At 38.3% G+C, this 21,667-nt stretch overlaps 1 protein-coding gene and 1 long non-coding RNA gene across 2 annotated transcripts; both read left to right on the forward strand.

Annotated features, from left to right (window-relative positions):
• The first annotated feature begins 2,865 nt into the window (after positions 1-2,865).
• Positions 2,866-8,830, forward strand: si:dkey-211g8.5. Its single transcript, XR_015516574.1, has 4 exons — positions 2,866-2,982; positions 4,595-4,634; positions 7,698-7,791; positions 7,900-8,830. It is a non-coding gene; the product is annotated as a si:dkey-211g8.5 (long non-coding RNA).
• Positions 8,831-13,554: 4,724 nt separating this feature from the next.
• Positions 13,555-17,578, forward strand: si:dkey-211g8.8. The gene is made up of 5 exons (NM_001328257.1): positions 13,555-14,211; positions 14,301-14,367; positions 16,220-16,291; positions 16,421-16,490; positions 16,579-17,578. The coding sequence occupies exon 5, from the start codon at positions 16,642-16,644 to the stop codon at positions 17,416-17,418; it is 777 nt and encodes a 258-aa protein (NP_001315186.1). The 5' UTR covers positions 13,555-14,211; positions 14,301-14,367; positions 16,220-16,291; positions 16,421-16,490; positions 16,579-16,641; the 3' UTR covers positions 17,419-17,578.
• The last annotated feature ends 4,089 nt before the right edge of the window (positions 17,579-21,667 follow it).

Genomic DNA, 21,667 nt, shown 5'->3' on the forward strand with positions numbered 1-21,667 from the left:
ACCCTTCATAGAAAGATTAAAAATACTGGAGAAATACGAGAAAATATCTTTAAGGTATTATAGCAGGATAGAACTGTAAAATACAGGAGAGTCTCTGGAAAAACGGGAGGGTTGACAGGTATGGCATTTATTAATTGTTTTAAATTTAAGACTTGGATTTGTGTATTTATAAATTGTGTTTTGAATTTACAAATTTTATTTTCTAAACATTATTTTTGAGACTGATCTGGCTCCATAGGTCTTAAACCACATTATATATCACTACTAAATCACATGTCACAATAATTTCAGAACATTTCTAATTCAAATCATAAATTAAATAATTTGGTAAAAAAAAAATATATGAATATTGTATGTATAACTCCCAAAGTGATGGTTTATAAATGTGACAGTAAGCTAATAATCTGAAAATGTTATACCAAAATAAAAAGGAAGCAGAGTGACTTGTACTTTATTATAATTACATAATGAGTAGTGGGCAACATGGTGGCTCAGTGGCTAGTACTGTTGCCTTACAGCAAGAAGGTCGCTGGTTCGAGCCTTGGCTGGCTCAGTTGGCGTATCTGTGTGGAGTTTGCATATTCTCCTGGTGTTCACATAGGTTTCCTCCAGGTGCTCTGGTTTCCCACCACAGTCCAAAGACATGTGGTACAGGTGAATTGGGTATGCTAAAATTGACCATAGTGTATGAATGTGAATGAGAGTGAGTGGGTGCTTCTCAATAATGGGTTGCAGCTGGAAGGGCATCCACTGCATAAAACATATGCTAGATAAGTTGGCAGTTCATGGCTGTGGTGACCCCAGATTAATAAAGGGACTATGCCCCGCCCCCCCCCCCCCCCCCCCCCCCCCCATAAAGAATGAATATGTTATGTATAACTCCCTAAGTGATGGTTTATAAATATGACAGTAAGCTAAAAATCTGAAAATGTTCCAACGAAATAAAAAAGGCAGGGTGACTTGTGCTTGATTATCATTATATAATTAGCAATTAATATTTCAGAAATACAAAATTACAGTACAGCAGCTTGTAAATGGCACAATAATACTGACGCAATGCTGTCAAAGTTGTATCTTTATAGATACCTTTATAGATATTGGTATAGGCTAGACTTTAAAATTTGAAATCACCACTGAAAAGTGCAAAAGAGATGGATGGCAGCATTGATCATTGACTGGAATTATGACACTTTCACTTGTAAAAAAAATAAAAAGATAAAATGATCAATAACCATTATAATAAATCATATAATGTGATAAAGAAAAACCTTATAATCATAATAAATGATTATAAGGTTTTTCTTTATCACTGCTTTCCAAGAAATTATGAAATTATTCCACTGCACAGTGAACATTTCAATGTATTTTGTCATCATATGGTGTTTGTATAGTCTATTGTTTTATAATATGTGGTCCACATTTGCTGTTTTGGGTCAGCTGCTTTCTCCTTATTAATGCAATAGGCCTGCAGTCAGCATAAATCTCTAATAGGCATATTTAATACTTTATTAGGAACACCTGTCAAACTCAGCCAATCACATGCCAGCAGGTATGCAGAAAAACATCTCTGAATGCGCAACACGTTTAAGCTTGAGGCGAATGGGCTATAGCAGCAGAAGACCACACCGGGTGCCACTCCTGTCAGCTAAGAACAGGAAACTGAGGCTACAGTTCGCACAGGCTCACCAAAATTGGACATAAGAAGATTGGGAAAAACGTAGCCTGGTCTGATGAGTCTTGATTTCTGCTGCAACATTTGGATGGTAGGGTGAGAATTTGGTATCAACAACATGAAAGCATGAATCCATCCTACCTTGTATCAACGGTTCAGGCTGCTGGTGGTGGTGTAATGGTGTGGAGGATATTTTCTTGGCACACTTTGCGCTCATTAGTACCAATTAAGCATCGTGGCAATGGCACAGCCTACCTGCTGACCATGTCCATCCCTTTATTACCACAGTGTACCCATCTTTTGATCTTCATGGATGTGCATCTGACAAATCTCCAGCAACTGCTTGATATTATCATGTCAATATGAACCAAAATCTCTGAGGAATATTTCGAGTACCTTGTTGAATCTATGCCACAAAGGATTAAGGCAGTTTTGAAGGAAAAACAGGGTCCAACCCTGTACTAGTAAGGTGTACCTAATAAAGTGGCCAGTGAGTGTATATTATATATTTATACACTGTAAAAAATTCAGGGTTCCACAATTATTTCACGTTGTCCTGACACAAACTGATTAAGTTAATTTCATAAGTTTTGCAAATTTAAGTGGATTGGACATAAAACAATTAAGTTGTCCCCCAAAAAATCTTAAGAATTGTGCAGTTTTAGCTAATAAGTTGTTTGAACAAGCAGCAAAAGTTAGTTCTTGACTATATTCCTGATCAATACAACGGCCTGTTCTTCATTTGGTTTTAATAAAGGGTATTTAGACCATATTATAAACATCATCTTCTACACACATACACCAAATGAATAAATAAATCCAAATGAATAAATTAATTACTTCAAAATATTAGCCTAGAAATTTGAGTTATGGAAGTGTTTGAATATGAGTACTTCATTAAAGAGAAAGTCAAATGTGACAGCTAAAGACAAGCTGATTTGACAATAAAGCCTTTCATATACACCTATATAGCCTAAACAACAAAGGAAAGTAACTTTAATTTGAGATCCGGACGCATTGCCCATATATAGAAAGCCAGAATTTCCGTCATTTCCACACTTCCACTCTCATTCCTCTGGGCAAAGTTTCTTTTATCGAGAAATAAAACTTATGCATTGTATGTAATTCTGAAGGCTTACTTTCGTTTCAGCATCGCTATCAAGAAGTGACGAAAGCATTCATTTTGTCAGGATGTGACGTGGAGAGCGTATTGATAGGTCCAAACAGTATGTAAATCACTTACGACAGACAGTAAAGATTTCTTAAAGGCGGGGTTTCAGCGCTCATAATACAGAACAAGCGATGAACAGGTAAGTCGTCGGCTGCTATTGGCATTATCTAAATATTATGCTGATTTACAATATATGTACAAAATTGTTAACTAGCATATCTTTGGTAATTGGTAAACATAGTAAAACATTTTTAAAAATTCTCAAGGGGAAATACCATATTCGAGTCAAGAAATGGCCAAATGGGCCAAAGCTAAGTCAAATTGTGAACATTTCATAAAGGAGATTAACTACACTATGTAACAGAAACAACATGAAGCATGTGTAAATTTCATTTAAATAAATAAATGTTTTTATTATTATTTATTTATTTATTTTACCCCTGGCATCTGTTTAAACTTTGACTGTATGAATAAAATAATTTCTCTCATTTTTTACTTTGTTCATAATTGTTGTGAGATGTATTCTCTTGTACTAAGTTTGTACATATTTACAATTAAAAATAAAATAACAGTATAAATACAAAAAATAAAAATAAAAATCCCAAGGAATGTAGTAGCTTGATTTTCTTTGCAGGAAGTAGCGGAGACAAAGAGTTTTTTTTTTTTTTTGTCGTTGACATCTTCAGATTTTTGACCTAGCTGTTATACATTAATTTACAGAAGACTTATTTATAAGTCTTATATATATATATATATATATATATATATATATATATATATATATATATATATATATATATATATATATATATATATGGAACTGGTAGGTTTTGAAGGAGTGGACTAGAGACAGAAGTAATTTAAGCCTAGAATATGAGAATTTTTCTGTCACATATATTAGAAATCAGTCATTTTTTAAAAGAATTTTACAGTTTCTTTTACGAGTGCTAAGGTTAAACACAGCCATCAGGTGTGCATACACACTGCTGTAAAATTGTAGACACACCAATTAGCTGTAACCACAATAAAAAAGCAATAGGTAAAAACTATTAGTCTTCAATAAATGTTGTACAGGAGCTATAAATATTAATCTTCAATAAATATGGAAGGCAATGTCGCAGTATGGAAGATGAAGTACGAAAAGGAGGAAGATTGGTAAACTGGAAAAAGGGAATGGGAATAAACACGCTTTACATTTGTTGTATGGTTTAGTTTGGTTTAGGATAGGGCAATATTTAGCTATCAGTCTATCACTGTTTGGTGAATACAGTATGTTCATGTACTTCATAGCAATGCCTATCAAACTCTGATTAAATCAGTTCTGGTCAGTTAGAAATGATACGAGTGTTTAAGATTGAGATCAGCATTGTGTAAATGAAGCAAACAGATTTATATTGAATGAAGCGAGTGTGTGTTCCGTACGGTGTTAAAAATGTGGTTTGTTATATGGTTGTAAGGTTTTGAATGAAGTGTTTCATTTGAGAAAAGATCTGATGTGTTCTGCTGTTTGTGTGTCGATGTGTAAATTGTGTGTAGTGTTTTGACAAAATGGGCCTTAATTTCAAAATTGTGCTTAGGCAATCGTAAAAAACTGTAAATATTATTGGCATCTTTTATATATTTTTTGATTGGTTTTGAAAAAGCCATTGTTTACAACTTGCCTATTTACTCTAACTTGCCTGGTTATAATAATAGCCTAGTAAAGCATTAAAATAGCTCTTTAAACTGACCAGCTTGACCTCTTTTTACAGACACAGTAAACGACGATATTTTCCAAAGGCTGAAAAGATGGTAGGCTTTTAAACTTTTTGTAACACACACACACACACACATGCATGCACGCACGCACGCACACACACACACACACACACACACACACACACACACACACACATATAAATTAAATAAAGTATTTTGTAGAAGTATATGTGTTTTATGAAAAAGAATAATTGCATTCTTACCTGAATTACAACATTTCCTTTCTAAATTAAGTTGATTTCTCTCTTGAAAAAAAGAATTAATGCTTGTAATAAATGCTGTGTACATATTCTTATATCTTATCCTAAACACATGATGAGGAATTAGAACAAAGTAGTTTTATTAAACAGGGAACACACTATCAAAAATTAACACAAGACAACAAACTGAAATAGACATATAGAGGCTGTTTACACCCATTTTTTTCCTGACTGGATCGCTACAGCTAAAAGGACAGTTGTAAATGCCCCCCGAAACACATTCAAGATGGATCTCACTTGGATTGTTGAAGGTGGTCTGGGACGCGTTCCTGATGAAACAAAAAATGTCAAAATGCTGCTGGTTGTTACAATCACATGTGTAGAATTTCCTCTTCCCAAAACAATAAAAATAAATAAATGTCAGAGCGTGTTTGGTATGTTTGATTGATTTTAGTTAATCCTTATTTTATTTTAAATTGTTGTATTTTGATGTCGTTGAGAGTGTGGAACAGGAGTCCTGCAGAAATCATTTTCACTGATGAGCTAAAATTGTTAAAGAGCCCATATTATACATGAAATAGGGTCATATCTTGGTTGTAAGGGTCTCCAACAACAGTCTAATATGCATGCAAAGTCAAAAAACACTTTCATGGTCTTATAATCTGCATTTATTTTTACCTAATTATCCCAGCGACTCCTGTATGAATCGTCCAGTGATTCATTTGTTCCCAAACCCCTCCTTAGCGCGAAGCTAATCTGCGCTGATTGGACCGATGACAGTCTGTCACGATTGGTTGACTGCCTTCAGTCAGAGAATGAAATGCCCAATAGCTAATCAGCAATATAAAAGTAATCACAGTTCATACGCGCTCCATAGTGTAGGCGTGGATTTTAGCTGCCACACACACACACACACAAACACACACACACCTCTGGACGACAACGCTCCCGCTTCCGCCCGCACCCTCCAGGTTTTAGCCTGAACCCGACCGCTCCCGCTTATATTTAGAATTTCTTGTCCCGGTGCCCGAACCGCCCCGTTTTCTGCCCGCCGCGCCCGATCCCGCTAAAGAGCGGGGGAGAACATAACCGAAAATCACCCAGCTAAACAGTCCAGAGACAGCCAGACAGAGCTCTCTCTCTCTCTCATACGCGCGCACTAACACATACACACAAGCGCCAAGCAGACACACAGGCAGGCAAAGCTCTGTCTCATTCGCATAGCAATATCCACGATATTGCTAGAAAGCCCGCTCCCGTCCCAAATTAAACCTGTTACCGACCGCTCCCGCGATTGATTCGGAAATTTATTCCCGCGCAGAAATCTGGTGCGGGGACAGCCGCGGGAATGCAGACCTCTGCCACGGAACTCCGTAAACAAACAGCACGCGTCGCGTTTTTAACGTGACTTTGCACGCGATAAGAGAATATAGCCAGTTAACCTGATACAGTACACGCGGTTACAAGTAACAAATCACAACTAAATACATTTGCAAGCTAGAGTCAACGAGGCAACTTTAATCGCACATACTTACACTTGAGAAATGGAGGAAGAAACTCATCCTGACGTCTTTAGTAAGTTACTCTTTACTGATCCTTCCTTTAACAAACTCAGATGAAGTATTCTTTGTAGCCTGTAGTTTCCAGAAGTTTCCAACTGCTTGGTTATAATGCTGAGGTTTCATCTCTGGGTAGAGAATCGATAATGTCCATCTGCAGTGTGACTTCAATCGACCGGCATGTTTGTGTGCGTGTGTGTGTGTGTGTGTGTCTGGGTTTCTGCGTCAGAGGGCGGGGCCTCAGGTTTGAAATATTCCGGGTTTGCGCGTGCACGTGAATAACTTGGTTTCGTTCATACGTCATGGCGAAACACCTAATGAATCGGTATCAAGGCGACTCGTTTGAAGCACTATGAGTCGACTCTTTTATAGATGAATCAACCGTTTTAAACACTGTATTCTTACAGATTTAAGCCTTAGCTGGATACTTCACTTCACTTAGAGCTGTGTTACACACTACATGGAGGGGAATTTTCAAAAACCCATAATATGGGCTCTTTAATGCTTATTATTATGGTAGTATGAGTCAGAGTAAAGCTGAAAGCCATCAAAGCAAACAGCAAAAGCACCCAATGAGTTTTTGAAGGTAAGGTAAAGAAGTGGAATTTTTTACAATGGCTAAGTTAGTCACCTGACCTGAATCCATTTGAGCATGTATTTCACTTGCTGAAAACAAAACTGAAGGGAAAATGCCCCAAGAACAAGCAGGAGCTGAAGACAGTTGCAGTAGAGGCCTGGCACAGCATCATCAGGAATGAAACCCAGCGTCTGGTGACGTCTATGCGTTTCAGACTTTAGGCTGTAATTGACTGCAAAGGATTTGCAACCAAGAATTAAGAAGTGAAATTTTGATATAAGATTATTTTTCTGCCTAATTACATTTGGACCCTTAACAAGTGGGAGGTACATATGCAAACTGTTGTAATTCCAATAGCGTTCACCTGATTAGGATGTAAAAACCCTCAAATTAAAGTTGACAGTCTGCAGTTAAAGCACATCTTTGTTTCATTTTAAATCCATTGTGTTACTGTATAGAGCCAAAAATGTTACAATTATGTTGATGTCCAAATATTTATGGATCTAACTGTTTAACTGTTCTAGTTGTTTTTTTATATTTTAATGAAAAAATCTACATAATGTAAATCTCTTCAAATTCAAACTTAACTTTTAAAAATTGTAACAGAACTTGAATGTATAAATTTAGTTATTAAATTAAATAAAAACCGAAATCGAATTAATTCCAGAAACAGCTCAAATGTATTTTTGTGCTAATTTAGGTGTTTAGATAAAAAATAAAATAAAATTCCTGCTATCTTGACTCAATCCTGTGTGTGCAGCAACCTCGAAGAGGCAAGAAATCTTTCATCAGGGATGAAAGAAAGAGCAAGGCATGCCGGACCACTGAATCAGTCACACCATCAGGACTGCCAGGTAAAAATGTTCCCTTACAGGCTGCTCAATAAAAGCTACAATAGCTAAGAAGACATCTTAATAAAGCAGAAAAACATACACTGCTTATATTAAGCGTTTTTTTAACAGAAGAACATTTGGATATGAACACTACTTATGAAATCCAGTGTTCGTCTAAGGATGGGCACAAGAGACGTAGAAGTGCAGAGAGCAAAGCAATGGGTTTGTTTTTCATTAGATTCTCATCTGTTTGAATGCTATATTTGCACTTTATGTGTTGTACTGTGTAAGAGTGGTTTCAAGGGTGGTTCCACATTGGCTCTCTAGAAATGGTGGTCTTAAATATCCAGATTAATTGAGATCAAAATTTGGGTTACTTCAATACAACAGTTTATTGTTTTTGTTGCAATACAATTAAAGAATAACTATATATATATAGTTGTCCACATTTAAGTGGATCGAACCATTTTATCAGCATTGTCCTTAACTATTCAACAACACCCATTCTTCATTATGAGTCAATCATTATATATGTGGAAATATAAATTTCTATCATCTAATTTCAAATTAACAATAATCTACATATAACTAAAAAGTTATATTCTTTGGTTTTTAATTATATAATTTCATTAACATCCCAGCTAGGAGGGACATTTAACCTTTATCTTTCTGATTACAGGCTAAGCCAAAGTAATGCAAATTGTCAGTTTCACAGCATGGGGTGTCTATTGTTTTCTCTTTTCGATCAAATGGTCAGGCGGTTTCTGTCTCCAGAACATGATGAGATTAGACCTGAGAAGCAGTTTACCCTGCCGACCACAACCCTTAATTTGCATGCTTTGTTTAGCCATATCCCCTCCTCCTAAGAACACAATATAGCCATGAAATCTTTGTCTTAATTCAGACTAATTCAGACTTGTGTGAGACTTGTGAGAGACTTGTGAAAGAACTTGCAGACTGCGGACCTCTAGTAGGCTCTTGCAGACACATTTGGACATCTTGAAGACGCTGTATGACTGCAGATTAACCAACACGTCTCAATAAAGGAATTCTGCTTGTTTCGAGTCTCCTGGACTGGGTTCTTCTCTTCTTTTCACTCATTTATTTTTTTTTACAACATATACATATTAATGTCAAGAGAAAAATAGCCATTTTCTGTAGCCTGAAATAACCCACAGGCTAGTATTCCCAATGAGTTAAAAAAAAAAGACCAAGCCATTTCTAGTGAATTTTTTTCATGTAGGTGATGTCTTTTTGGCTGCTGAATGTGAAACAGTGTGTGTGTGTGTGTGTGTATGTATGTATACATGTTTTAAAAAAAAGTTTTACAATTTTGGCAGTCAAATGCATTATGATAAAATGACAAGTGCCCCCAAAGAGTCATCATTCTTTAAAACATACATTTAATTTTCTATTTACCTGTTGTAACATGCATGTATTGCAATGCTAATTACTAATTAATAATTTCATTAATATAAAATAAAAAGAAATGTAAAATAAAATACAAAAAAAGAGTTTTGAAATACAAATTGAAATGGTTTGATTGGTATTCATAGCCAGGTAAACTTGGCACCTGACATTTCAAAGCCACATTTCACCAGTCAGAAGACTGGAACACAGTCAAGGCTACCACTTATGTCAAAACCTTCTTCACGTCACTACTGTCCCAGAGGTTCCTAAGGGATTTAAAGATGCGCAAAAACACCCTCAAAGATCCGGATGTGAGAATGTGAGAATCAAAGCAAAAGCATTCAATGCAGTTCGTGGAGGTGTCATCGCTATAACTCAGACCTTCAAACAGTTTGTCAGAATTGTCAGGCTAAATGGTTAAAGAATACTTATCGAACCATGTTAAGATTTGCAGTGCTTGAAGTGGGATGGTACTTACCTGTATGCTGTATTGGAAATTACTGTTTTCAATTATGTAGGAATATTAGGATCTGTCCTGTCAAAAGGAAGTCTGTCAATAAACCAGTAGGTTCACACGTAAACATGTCTCTACTTTGAGCACTTAATGTATTTAAAGTGAACTTTCTGGTGGCACTTTGTTCAAACCTTAACTTGTATTCTTTAGGCCAGCGATTGTAATGGAACCACCTTTTAAACTAAAAAGCAATAAAAAAACTCCAACAAAATGACCTGAGTATTTTTTTTAACAAAAAAGCTTTTTTTCCTTTCACCATATGAACTGTAGCGGACGCATCGGTTTTACTGCGCAATCAAAAAAAGCAGTCCGAAGATGCGTCTACACATCGGAAAAAGTCTGCAGCAAAGTAAGTGTGACCACCATTTCAGAGATTGATGAAAGCTGAATTTGGAGGACAATGCTTTCATATGGTGTTTTAGTAGCCCATGCTGCAATGGAACTTCAAAAATTGAGCCACATCATCAAAAACACCACTGAAATAAGCCATTTTTATTCTCTAATAACAAGAGCTTAGGGAATCATGAACATTGGAGGATTTTTAGTAATTTGCAAACAGCATTAGGTCAGCGGATACCCCCAGTATGCTTTATACTATGGGTATAAAGCATAGTCTTCATTCCTTAACCTTAAAAACAGGTTCACCAATTAGTCAGATGCTTGGTTCAGGAAGCACTGGCAGTTCAGCTAATGACAATGGGTCAAGGAGCACTGGCAGTTCAGCTAACCCCAATGGATCAGGAGCCATGGGTTCAGGAGACACTGGCAGTTCCTTTAACCCCAGCGGGTCAGGAGGCTTTGGTTCAGGAGGCACTGGCAGTTCATTTAACCCCAGTGGGTCAGGAGGCTTTCGCTCAGGAGGCACTGGCAGTTCATAAAACCCCAGTGGGTCAGGAAACTTTTTCTGGCTGCCATACGTAGGACTTAGGTGGAGGCTCTGGCCTTTCATGAAATTTGGTAGGATCTGGCTCCCCTGGAGAATCTGGTAGCTCTGGAGAACCTGGCAGCTCTAAAGGATCTGGCAGCTCTGACAGCTTTGGAAGATCTGGCAGGTTTGGAGGATCTGGCAGCTCTGACAGTGATGGAGGACCTGGCAGCTCTAGAGGATCTGGCAGTTTCAAATGATTTGGCAGCTCTGACAGTGATGGAGGATCTGGCAGCTCTGGAGGTTCTGGCAGCTCTAAAGGATCTGACAGATCTGACAGTGACAGAAGATCTGGCAGTTCTTAAGGATCTGGCAGCTCTGACAGTGACTGAAGATCTTGCAGCTCTGGAGGATCTGGCAGTTCTAAAGGATCTGGCAGCTCTGACAGTAACGGAGGATCTGGCAGCTCATTTAACCCAAGTGGTTCAGGAGGCTTTGGCTCAGTAGGCACTAGCAGTTCATTTAACCCCATTAGGTCAGGAGGCTTTGGCTCACAATGCATCAGCAGTTCATATAACCCCAGTGGGTCTGGAGGCCCTGCTTCAGAAGGTACTTGCAGTTCTGGGAAGTCAAACAGCTCTAGCTGCCATTCGTGGGACTTAGGTGGAGGCTCTGGCCTTTCGTGGAACTCAGGTGGCAGCTCTGGCCTTTCATGAAATTCGGTAGGATCTGGCTCCCCTGGAGAATCTGTCAGCTCTGGCAACTCTGGAGAACCTGGCAGCTCTAAAGGATCTGGCAGCTCTGACAGCTCTAGAGGATCTGGTAGATCTGGAGGATCTGGCAGCTCTAGATGATCTGGCAGTTTCAAAGGATCTGGCAGCTCTGACAGTGATGGAGGATCTGGCAGCTCTAAAGGATCTGACAGCTCTGGAGGATCTGGCAGCTCTTAAGGATCTGGCAGCTCTGACAGTGACGGAAGATCTGGCAGCTCTGGAGGATCCGGCAGTTCTAAAGGATCTGGTAGCTCTGACAGTGATGGAGGATCTGGCAGCTCTTTTATCCCAAGTGGTTCAGGAGGCTTTGGCTCAGTAGGCACTGGCAGTTCATTTAACCCCATTAGGTCAGGAGGCTTTGGTTCACAACGCACCAGCAGTTCATATAACCCCAGTGGGTCTGGAGGCCCTGGTTCAGAAGGTACTTGCAGTTCTGGGAAGTCAGAACAGCTCTAGCTGCCATTCGTGGGACTTAGATAAAAGCTTTGGCCTTTCGTGGAACTCAGGTCGCGGCTCTGGCCTTTCATGAAATTCGGTAGGATGTGGCTCCCCTGGAGAATCTGTCAGCTCTGGCAACTCTGGAGGACCTGGCAGCTCTAAAGGATCTGGCAGCTCTGACATCTCTGGAGGATCTGGCAGGTCTGGAGGATCTGGCAGCTCTGACAGTGATGGAGGATCTGGCAGCTCTAGAGGATCTGGCAGCTTTAAAGGATCTGGCAGCTCTGGAGGTTCTGGCAGCTCTAAAGGATCTGACAGCTCTGACATTCGTGGGACTTAGATAAAAGCTTTGGCCTTTCGTGGAACTCAGGTCGCGGCTCTGGCCTTTCATGAAATTCGGTAGGATGTGGCTCCCCTGGAGAATCTGTCAGCTCTGGCAACTCTGGAGGACCTGGCAGCTCTAAAGGATCTGGCAGCTCTGACATCTCTGGAGGATCTGGCAGGTCTGGAGGATCTGGCAGCTCTGACAGTGATGGAGGATCTGGCAGCTCTAGAGGATCTGGCAGCTTTAAAGGATCTGGCAGCTCTGGAGGTTCTGGCAGCTCTAAAGGATCTGACAGCTCTGACATTCGTGGGACTTAGATAAAAGCTTTGGCCTTTCGTGGAACTCAGGTCGCGGCTCTGGCCTTTCATGAAATTCGGTAGGATGTGGCTCCCCTGGAGAATCTGTCAGCTCTGGCAACTCTGGAGGACCTGGCAGCTCTAAAGGATCTGGCAGCTCTGACATCTCTGGAGGATCTGGCAGGTCTGGAGGATCTGGCAGCTCTGACAGTGATGGAGGATCTGACAGCTCTAGAGGATCTGGCAGCTTTAAAGGATCTGGCAGCTCTGGAGGTTCTGGCAGCTCTAAAGGATCTGACAGCTCTGACAGCTCTGGAGGATCTGGCAGCTCTTAAGGATCTGGCAGCTCTGACAGTGATGGAAGATCTGGCAGCTCTGACAGTGATGGAAGATCTGGCAGCTCTGAAGGATCTGGCAGTTCTAAAATATCTAGCAGCTCTGACAGCGACAGAGGATCTGGCAGCTCTTAAGAATTCGACAGTGACAGAGGATCTGGCAGCTCTGGTGGTAATGGTAATGGCAGCTCTGGCAGTAACAGCTCTGGTGGTGGCAGCAGCTCTGGCAACTTAGGTGGTGGAGGCCATTCTTGTGGGTCAGGTAATGGTGATTCAGGAACAGGAAACTGGGCAGAAACTGTGACACGGCAAGACTCAGAACAAGAAACCATTTACTGAACCAATGGTAGATTGTTGCTTACCATCTTGTGAGCAGGTAAACTAAGCCGTTTTGTGAGCGGATGGACTGGTGGCCACCATCTCGTGAGCTGAAGAACTGTAGGCAGCTATTCTATGCCGTAACTGTGTTGTAGTGCACTGATGAACTGAAGACAGGAGTATTGGTGATGCCAGCATAACAGTGGAGTGAGAAGGAAGCCCTGTTGCCAGGTCTTGCTGTCCTTTAAAGGCAGGCAGCAAACATGAGTAGGATTTTGATCACGTTCCGACACAACCTATAATCAACCAAATATCAACATCATTTGACATTATGACGTTATTGGACCCTGGCTAGTTAGTGAATTTTGGACATTGAATTTTAAATTCTGGACATGTGAATTTCGACATCACGACCTAAATCTAACCTAATATTGACTTCAAATGACGTGCCTGCTGGGTGCATTGTTGTCACAACATGGCATATTTTCTTTTTCAAGATCTGTCAAGATCTGTCTTCTTTGGCAAAAGTATGGTTACATGTAACCCAAAGCTTCCATTCAAAAAAATTTAGGAAATTTCTCCTGATTTAAAAAGAAGGAAGTAAAGCCTTATGAAATAAGCATCGTCATTCAGATTCTTTACTTGATAGATTCCTTCAGCATCTTAAGTTAAACTGGAGATCGTGTCAGCATGGGCTCTGAACAGTTTTCTCCTTGTTCTTAAGAACATGCAGTGAAGTGACCTCGACGCAAAGCACACCTGCCAAAGCCTCCACATCATCCTCAGCGTTTTGCATGCCAAACCAAAAAGACCAAACAAAAGCCTCCATTTCTGAGTAAGTACAGCGTGCAATTGTGACTTCGAGCATTTAAAAAAAAAAGACAATTTTCAGATATTCGTTACCATGAATTATTTACCAGCATCATCAGGGAAGTGAAGACTCCTCCTGAAAATGGGGTGCCAGTTGATAGCTCCTCTGCTGAAAGCCTACAAGTAAGTTTGTTTTTAATTGAATTGGAATATTAACTTTTCTCTAGAATTTACGTTTGTCTCATCTCTACTCCAAATCTCAGGTGTGTCAAAAACACAAGTGCTGTAATTCAGAAGAAGTGTTTGCTTCTGAGAACAACCTGAATGAGCATTACACCACAGGACAGAACAAAAGAGGTATATTGTTATTTTTTAAAAATATCAGTTTCACTACTCTAAATGTCAATTCCATCTGGACATTAATTACTTGTTCACTTGTTCAACAGATGTTGGTGATATCAGGTTGCTTTCTGGCAAAGAAGAGTCAGATTTGTCATCTTTCAAGTCACCAAAGTAGGTTTATTTTACATCACTCTGTTTGTTTAAACAGCAATCAGTTAGACTACAAAAGTTACAAAACAGTTCAATATTGCCTTCCCACGAGATTAATATAACAATATCAGCTGCATTTCTCTCTTATTTTGAAATTAAGGCAGTGATTTTGAAAACCTTTGAAAACAAGGGAGGAGTGATGGTATTCACATGGGGGCGGGGGTGGGGGAAAGGGGGTAGGTGGTATTCTGCATATTTTTTGCTAAATACATGTCTACAGGTCCAGTGCACAAGTTCTATCTCTGTATTGAGGCATTTGACTAACCGACTGTATGTAAACCTGCATTTTCAGAACTTGATGCATCCGAGACAAGATTTGAAAAGTAAGGTTGTAGCAAGCCTACCTACAAGTTAAGAGTTTGTCGGTTGCTTAAAACCCACATAAAAGATTGCTATAGTTCGCAGCACTCCAGCAAAATATATAGATATTTAAAAAATATTTATAAACACAAATAAATTGGTATTTATCTAACTCACAGAACCAACAAGGGTACATTTTATGGCCCTTTCACTTGAGAAGCAAGAGATGAACAACTACATTTGGGCTAATCCCCGAATGTCTGGACCCTGGTTGGAACTGATGTTTCCTATCCCCATCATATTATAGTATTTTGTGCTGGTAAACTTTCTGTTGGCTAAAAGCTGATTTATACTTCTGTGTCAAGTGATCGGCATGACCCACATCGCTTGCCTTGCGCGTAGCCATGCATACACTTATGTGTGCGGTTCTGACGCTGAATCCCTGTGTGAATGGGGCATAACAAGTTTGTGCAACTCTCGGTCCCGCGAACACTTGTCAGGGATACCAAGCCGACCAATCACAGAGCTTGCACTTTGTGTTGTTGTGACGTGCAGTTGCATCAGCGTCGGCAACAGCCACGAAGAGGGCTATGTGACCACGCAAAGGCTGCACCAGAGCATATGTGTGAACTTGATGCAGAAGTATAAATCAGCCTTAAATTAGCCTTTAGTCCTCATGCATCAATGAGCCTTTGGTGCATTAAGAGATACTATTTTCGCAGAGGGAGACCCCCAGAACTAAATATGGAATCTTAACCAAGAAGGCCCAGAGCAGTAACCTGTGCACAGGGCCTTTTCAAAGAAACTCTGAACCAGTCCCCTTGACATAACATCTTTTCCCTTATCACTGAATATCTTTCTTCAATTCATTCATTCATTCATGGTTCTTTAGCTTAGGGAGCACTTACACTAGGCTATCCAAACAATGGACGGGCTTGTTTCCCGGTTCGTTTGACAAGTGTGAGTGCTCTGAATCAGGCCCAGGCACGATCCAGTTGGCTGGCTCTGGCCCGGTTGGAAGAGGTGTGGCAAAACGCTTGTAGTTCGAAAGCAGAATGATAGGGAACAGGGGAGGGAAGACCAGCTTGCTCGAGCACGGTTCAAGCCAACTGTACCTAGTGTGAGTCTTTTATTTATCAGGGGTTTCCACAGCAGATTGAACCAACACTCAAGATCTTTATTCCTGTCTATTGCTTCTGCATCAAACATGCTAGTTGTTTGTTTACTGTCTATCGTCCTGAATGATTTTTTAGATGATCAGTGTTATACACTTTACCTGTGACTGGTCATAATGTTTTGGCTCATATTGTATGTTCTAAATGACTTATTTACGTAGTTATTATTTCAAGCACAATAAGTTTATACCTAAACTTTTGAATATATTTGTAAATATATAAAATTATTTGGTTAATTCCACATTTGTTTGTAATTATGCATATTTTGAACTGCATGGTGTAGATTTTTGCCTGTTTTGTAAAACTGAACCAATTTGGTTTGGCTTTTTTTCAATCAGGAGGCAGTTATGTACCTGCTCACCTAAAGATGAAACATTGACTCTGAGAACTGGGAAAAGACTGAGAAAAAGGTTGGCTATATCAAAACATTTCTGAATTCAGAAGTAGTGCATGTCAAAATAAAAGTCATTCTACAGTACCCAAATACAAATCTCACTTTCATATGCATGAAAACTAAGTAGAGTTTGCTTACATTTTAGTGACTTCAGATTGCCCGATGACCACAAAGAGCCTGATATCAGCTCAAGTGAGAAGGAAAGATGGAACAGTGTAAGTTAGATCTGCATTTAGCCCTACTATTTACATTAAATCAACATGATTGTCAAAAATGACTGTGCAACTCTTTTTGAATTTCTAGCAATGCGATTGTGGGGCGAATGCAAGGAATCCACAGGTCCTTCTGTCATTTGAGCCAGAGCACATGAAGGAGAAGAGGTTTTTGTATGATGGAAGATCCAATAATAAGAACGTCACCACAAACATGCCTGATCAACCTTTTGAAGTGCATGCTTCTTGGGAAGGGTGTGCTGTTGAGATAATTATAAACATTGCTAAGCATAGCACAGATGTCTTGGACTTCAGCAACAGTGCAGCAACCAGACCAAGCTGTTTTGACCATTATGTCCAAATAATTTCTTTTCTTATTGGATTTTGGCTAAAACATTCAAAGCAGGATATCATCTTGTCAGTTGGTAGATTCTCCGTACGGCTGCAAGCAAGTGATCTGTACTGTTGCCCAATCAAAGAAGACGACAAAGAGTTACGTCTTCAAGACAAAAAGCTTTCTTATGCAACATTGAGTCCATCAGAAAAATTTGCTAAAAAATATTCAGAAACAATTTGGAACTACATGGTGGGGAACCATGACAAAGTTAATTCTCTTGTACAAACCCCTCAGGATGCCATTGCAGTATGTGCCATTTTGTTCTCGGAGGTCATCAGGTATCCTAACATGCTTTTCCACAACATCCTCATGATGCTGTATTACAAATCATGGGATGACTTTTGTGACCATCATCCCATGGTAAGAGGAGGATCATGGAAACATCAGAACAATGATGTCCCTGCAAAGGTTAAAAGGATCGAAAAAAACAACCTTTTATTTTTTGCCAAGGAAATGATGAGAGGTGGAGGAGTTTTATTCCACGTTTCTGTTTCAATGCAATTAAAAATGCAAAATTATGAAACAGAAATTTAAGGAGGCTCTTTTAAGGAGAGGCTTCTGGGGTATGGGAGCTGAACACGCAGCAACCCTTGAAGTTTCACCCAAAGAGAGACTTTATAATAATAATAATAATAATAATAATGTTATTTTTATATTGCATTGTTTTTACTATGGGCGACGCGGTGGCGCAGTAGGTAGTGCTGTCGCCTCACAGCAAGAAGGTCGCTGTTTCAAGCCTTGGCTGGGTCAGTTGGCATTTCTGTGTGGAGTTTGCATGTTCTCCCCGCGTTCGCGTGGGTTTCCTCCGGGTGCTCCGGTTTCCCCCACAAATCCAAAGACATGCATTGTATTTGTATATATTTATTGATTTATTTTTATAATATTTATATATAATATTTATATAATATATATAATATAATATGTATATAATTTTGTATTAAATAAGTTTTTATATTTAAATAAATTTTATTTATTGACTATACTGAGTCTGTCATTTTGTGAGTTGTCACTGGAAGGCATGAGAGGACTAATAATATTTTGATATGACAAATAAAATGTATTGTCATGACTGTTAATTAAACAGTTGGGTAACACATTAGGTCACAATTCACAGTATTAACAAACCCTTAAATATCACTACTAGCTTTAAAAAAAGCTAATAATTTGCTGTTTATTAGTTAGTAAGGTAAAAACTGGGTAGGGCTAGGGATGCAGAATAAGATAATACGTTATAGCTACTAATGAGCGGTTAATTTATTAATAATAGGCAGGTAATAGTAGTTACTACCATGAGTTGTGACTAAAACTGAAGTGTTACCGACATTTGTTATCATGTGTATGGGTGTTTCCCAGTGATGGATTGCAGCTGGAAGGGCATTCGCTGCATAAAACATATGCTGGATAAGTTGGCGGTTCATTCTGCTGTGGCTACCCCAGATTATTAAAAGGACTAAGCCGAAAAGAAAATGAATGAAGGAATGAATAATGATATATCACGAAATCTGTATGAACCATGAAGGAAAAAAGTATCAGTACACTGTTTTTCAACTTTATTTGGTAATTCTTTCTTACTTAATATTAGGATACTGCTAAGCATACATATACAGTTTTTGCATCTTTCATTAGGATGGAAATAAACTTGCAAAGAGTTCAAGACCAATGAAATAGTGTTGTGATCACACATTGCAATGTTATTTCTGTTATATAAATGCATACCACATTTGCATTACAGAATAAAAGACTTCTCCCTGCAGTAGAGGAGGATGGAAACGGATAAATGGATCAAACATGAAATCAATAAACAAATGTTCTTCAAGCCATTTCATTGAAAATAAAGTATTTCAATAAGCTTATTTATAATGTAAAAATCATTTTTACAACACTGTTTACTTGTTAGTCAGGTCAACCAGGTACTGGTGCTGAAGTATTTGTATTTAAGAAAACCCGATGCATTAATAATTAAAGTCAATGCACTAAAGTCTGTGGCTGCGTCCGAAACCGCCTACTACTCAGTAGGTACTGCATTTGAATTTAAACATACTACTTGGCCGTTAGAAAAGTACGTTCTATGCAGTGTGAATGTGAAAAGTATGAATGGAATTCGGACGTACTACATCCGCCATTTTGTCATGGTCACATGACCTATCTGCGTCAGTTGCGTCGCTTCACTCCCATTCATGAGTTCTATCGCAGGGCATTATGGGATAGCGCAGCGTGCATGGAATGCGCACTCCAGAATCTCGCCGGAAATAGTAAGTCATCTGGGAACTTCTCGCATACTGATTGTCGAATTCTGTGAATTCGGACATTCTACTCGGCTCGCATACTGATTTTAGTGTACTATATAGTATGAAAATATGCGGTTTCGGACGCAGCCTGTGTAAACTTTTTGTCAGTGATCCTGTGTTTTTTAGCAACCTTATTTTTTTTCAAATATTTCCCAATTTAGAGAAATTTTAGATCTGAAAAAGCATACACAGCGGCCTCTGGTGGATTCATGAAAACAAAAACTGCAAAAAAAAAACATGGCTCCTGCGAAGTATTTGCAGCTCCACAAAAATGTATATAGGGCTACGTTTTTGAAAATATCTAGTAAAATATTATTTACTGTCATCATGGATCAAGGATAAAATAAAGTATTTAGAAAATATTGTTAGAAAATTGTTGTTAAAACTATTGTATTAATAAATGTGTTGAAAAAAAATCGTATTTCCATTAGACATGAATTGGGGAATAAAGATAAATGGGGGGGGGGGGGGGACTTCAACTGTATATATGTATATATATATATATATATATATGTATATATATATATATATATATATATATATATATATATATATATATATATATATATATACATACATACATACACACACACATATTGGTCAACATTTAAGGTGGATCAAAAAAGTTTGATAGTTTTAGAGATTTAGTTTTAGGACAATGTTTCTGAAAAGTTTTAATATTGAAACACCTCATCAAATTGTATCAAAGCCTTTCATCAATGTTGTCCTAAAACTGTTCAGCAACCCCCATTTTTGTCCATTTTTGATTTGAAAAACTTTTTTGGTCCACTTACACCCATGGTTTTACTCTAAAAAGCATTGTACAGTGTGTACAGTTGAAGTTAGAATTATTAGCCACCCTTTGAATTTTTTTCTTTTTTAAATATTTCCTAAATTATGTTTAACAGAGCAAGGAAATTTCCACAGTATGTCTGATAAAATTTTTTCTTCTGGAGAAAGTCTTATTTGTTTTGTTTCCGCTAGAATTAAAGCAGTTTTAAATTTTTTAAATATCATTTCAAGGTTAAAATTATTATCCAGTTTAAGCAATTTTTGTCAACAGTCTACAGAACAAACCATCGTTATTTAATGACTTGCCTAATTACCCTATCCTGCCTAATAAACCTCATTAAACCTACCTACTTAAGCCTTTAAATGTCATTTTAAGCTGTATAGAAGTGTCTTGAAAAACATCTAGTCAAATATTATTTACTGTCATCATGGCAAAGATAAAATAAATCAGTTATTAGAAGTGAGTCATTAAAACTATTATGTTTAGAAATGTGTTGAAGAAAATCTTCTCTTCGTTAAACAGAAATTGGGGGAAAAATAAACGGGGGCTAATAATTCTGACTTCAACTGTATAGTGTGCCCACAGTCATATTGAAGTGAAAGAAACACAATAAGTGTTGACGTTAAAAATAGGTCCCAAATCCCAGTGATTTGGTGATGTAGGAGTGCAGTTTCCCCGCCCACCAAATTGATTGAATGTCTCTATAACATGTATACGCAGAGCATGTTCATTTTTTTTTGCAAAGAAACTGGGATTAAAACATGTTACAAGTCTCTGTGATCAGCTGCACACTATAATTAGTTTTATAAGTTTTAAACATTTTTAAAACAGAGCATGTTTGTAATAAAGACAGTAATATCACCATGTAATTCTTAACCGCTCTTATTACCATTGCCACATGGTGTCAGTAAATGTTAGTACTGCACTAAGCACTTTGTGCAGCCTTGTTGCAGTTGGAAACATGCTATATAAATAAATTGAACTTGAACTTGAACTATCACTGACTGCTGTTTAACTGACCAAACGCATGAGATGCAGACAACTTATCCAGCTTGCACGTTGGAGCAGTGGGTGGGGAGAAGCAGCTCGTTTGGATTTAAAGCCACAGGCTACAAAAACAGCTTCTCTGAAGCCGGACACCAAAAATGGGCAGATTCGATATAATATAATAAATTATCTGATGGATATTTTGAGCTGAAACTTTACAGGCAAATTCTGGAGACACCAAAGGCTTACAACTTCACTGTAAGAGCCAACAGTCAACTTTGTCAACTGAAATGAGTGTAGTTAACTCAAAGTTGACTGAAAGTTAATTCTACTCATTTGAACTTAGTGTTAAAGGTAATGAGTTAATTAAAAACCTCATTACTTCAACTTAAATAAAGTTCACAATACTTATATAAATTAGTTTTTTAACTCAAATTGTTTGTAGCACTGGGTTTCCTCAAATGATTTGAGTTGCCTTATTGGGTTTTACAGTACTCAGTTGGTTTGAGTTCTCTTCATTTATTAGGTTTTACTGTGCTCAAATTGCTTCATTTACTTAAATGGATTAAGTTCACAGTACTCATTAGGATTGTTTTTTTAACTTAAATGGTTTGTCGCAATTGATTTCCTCAAACGGTTTGAGTTACCCTAACTTTTGGGGTATTACAGTGTTGTAAAATGGGTAAAATAGGTGCCCTTTAAACAAGGCAGTGTG

This window comes from Danio rerio, chromosome 19 (assembly GCF_052040795.2).
Source record: "Danio rerio strain M-AB ecotype USA chromosome 19, GRCz13ab, whole genome shotgun sequence".
NCBI classification, from domain to species: domain Eukaryota; kingdom Metazoa; phylum Chordata; class Actinopteri; order Cypriniformes; family Danionidae; genus Danio; species Danio rerio.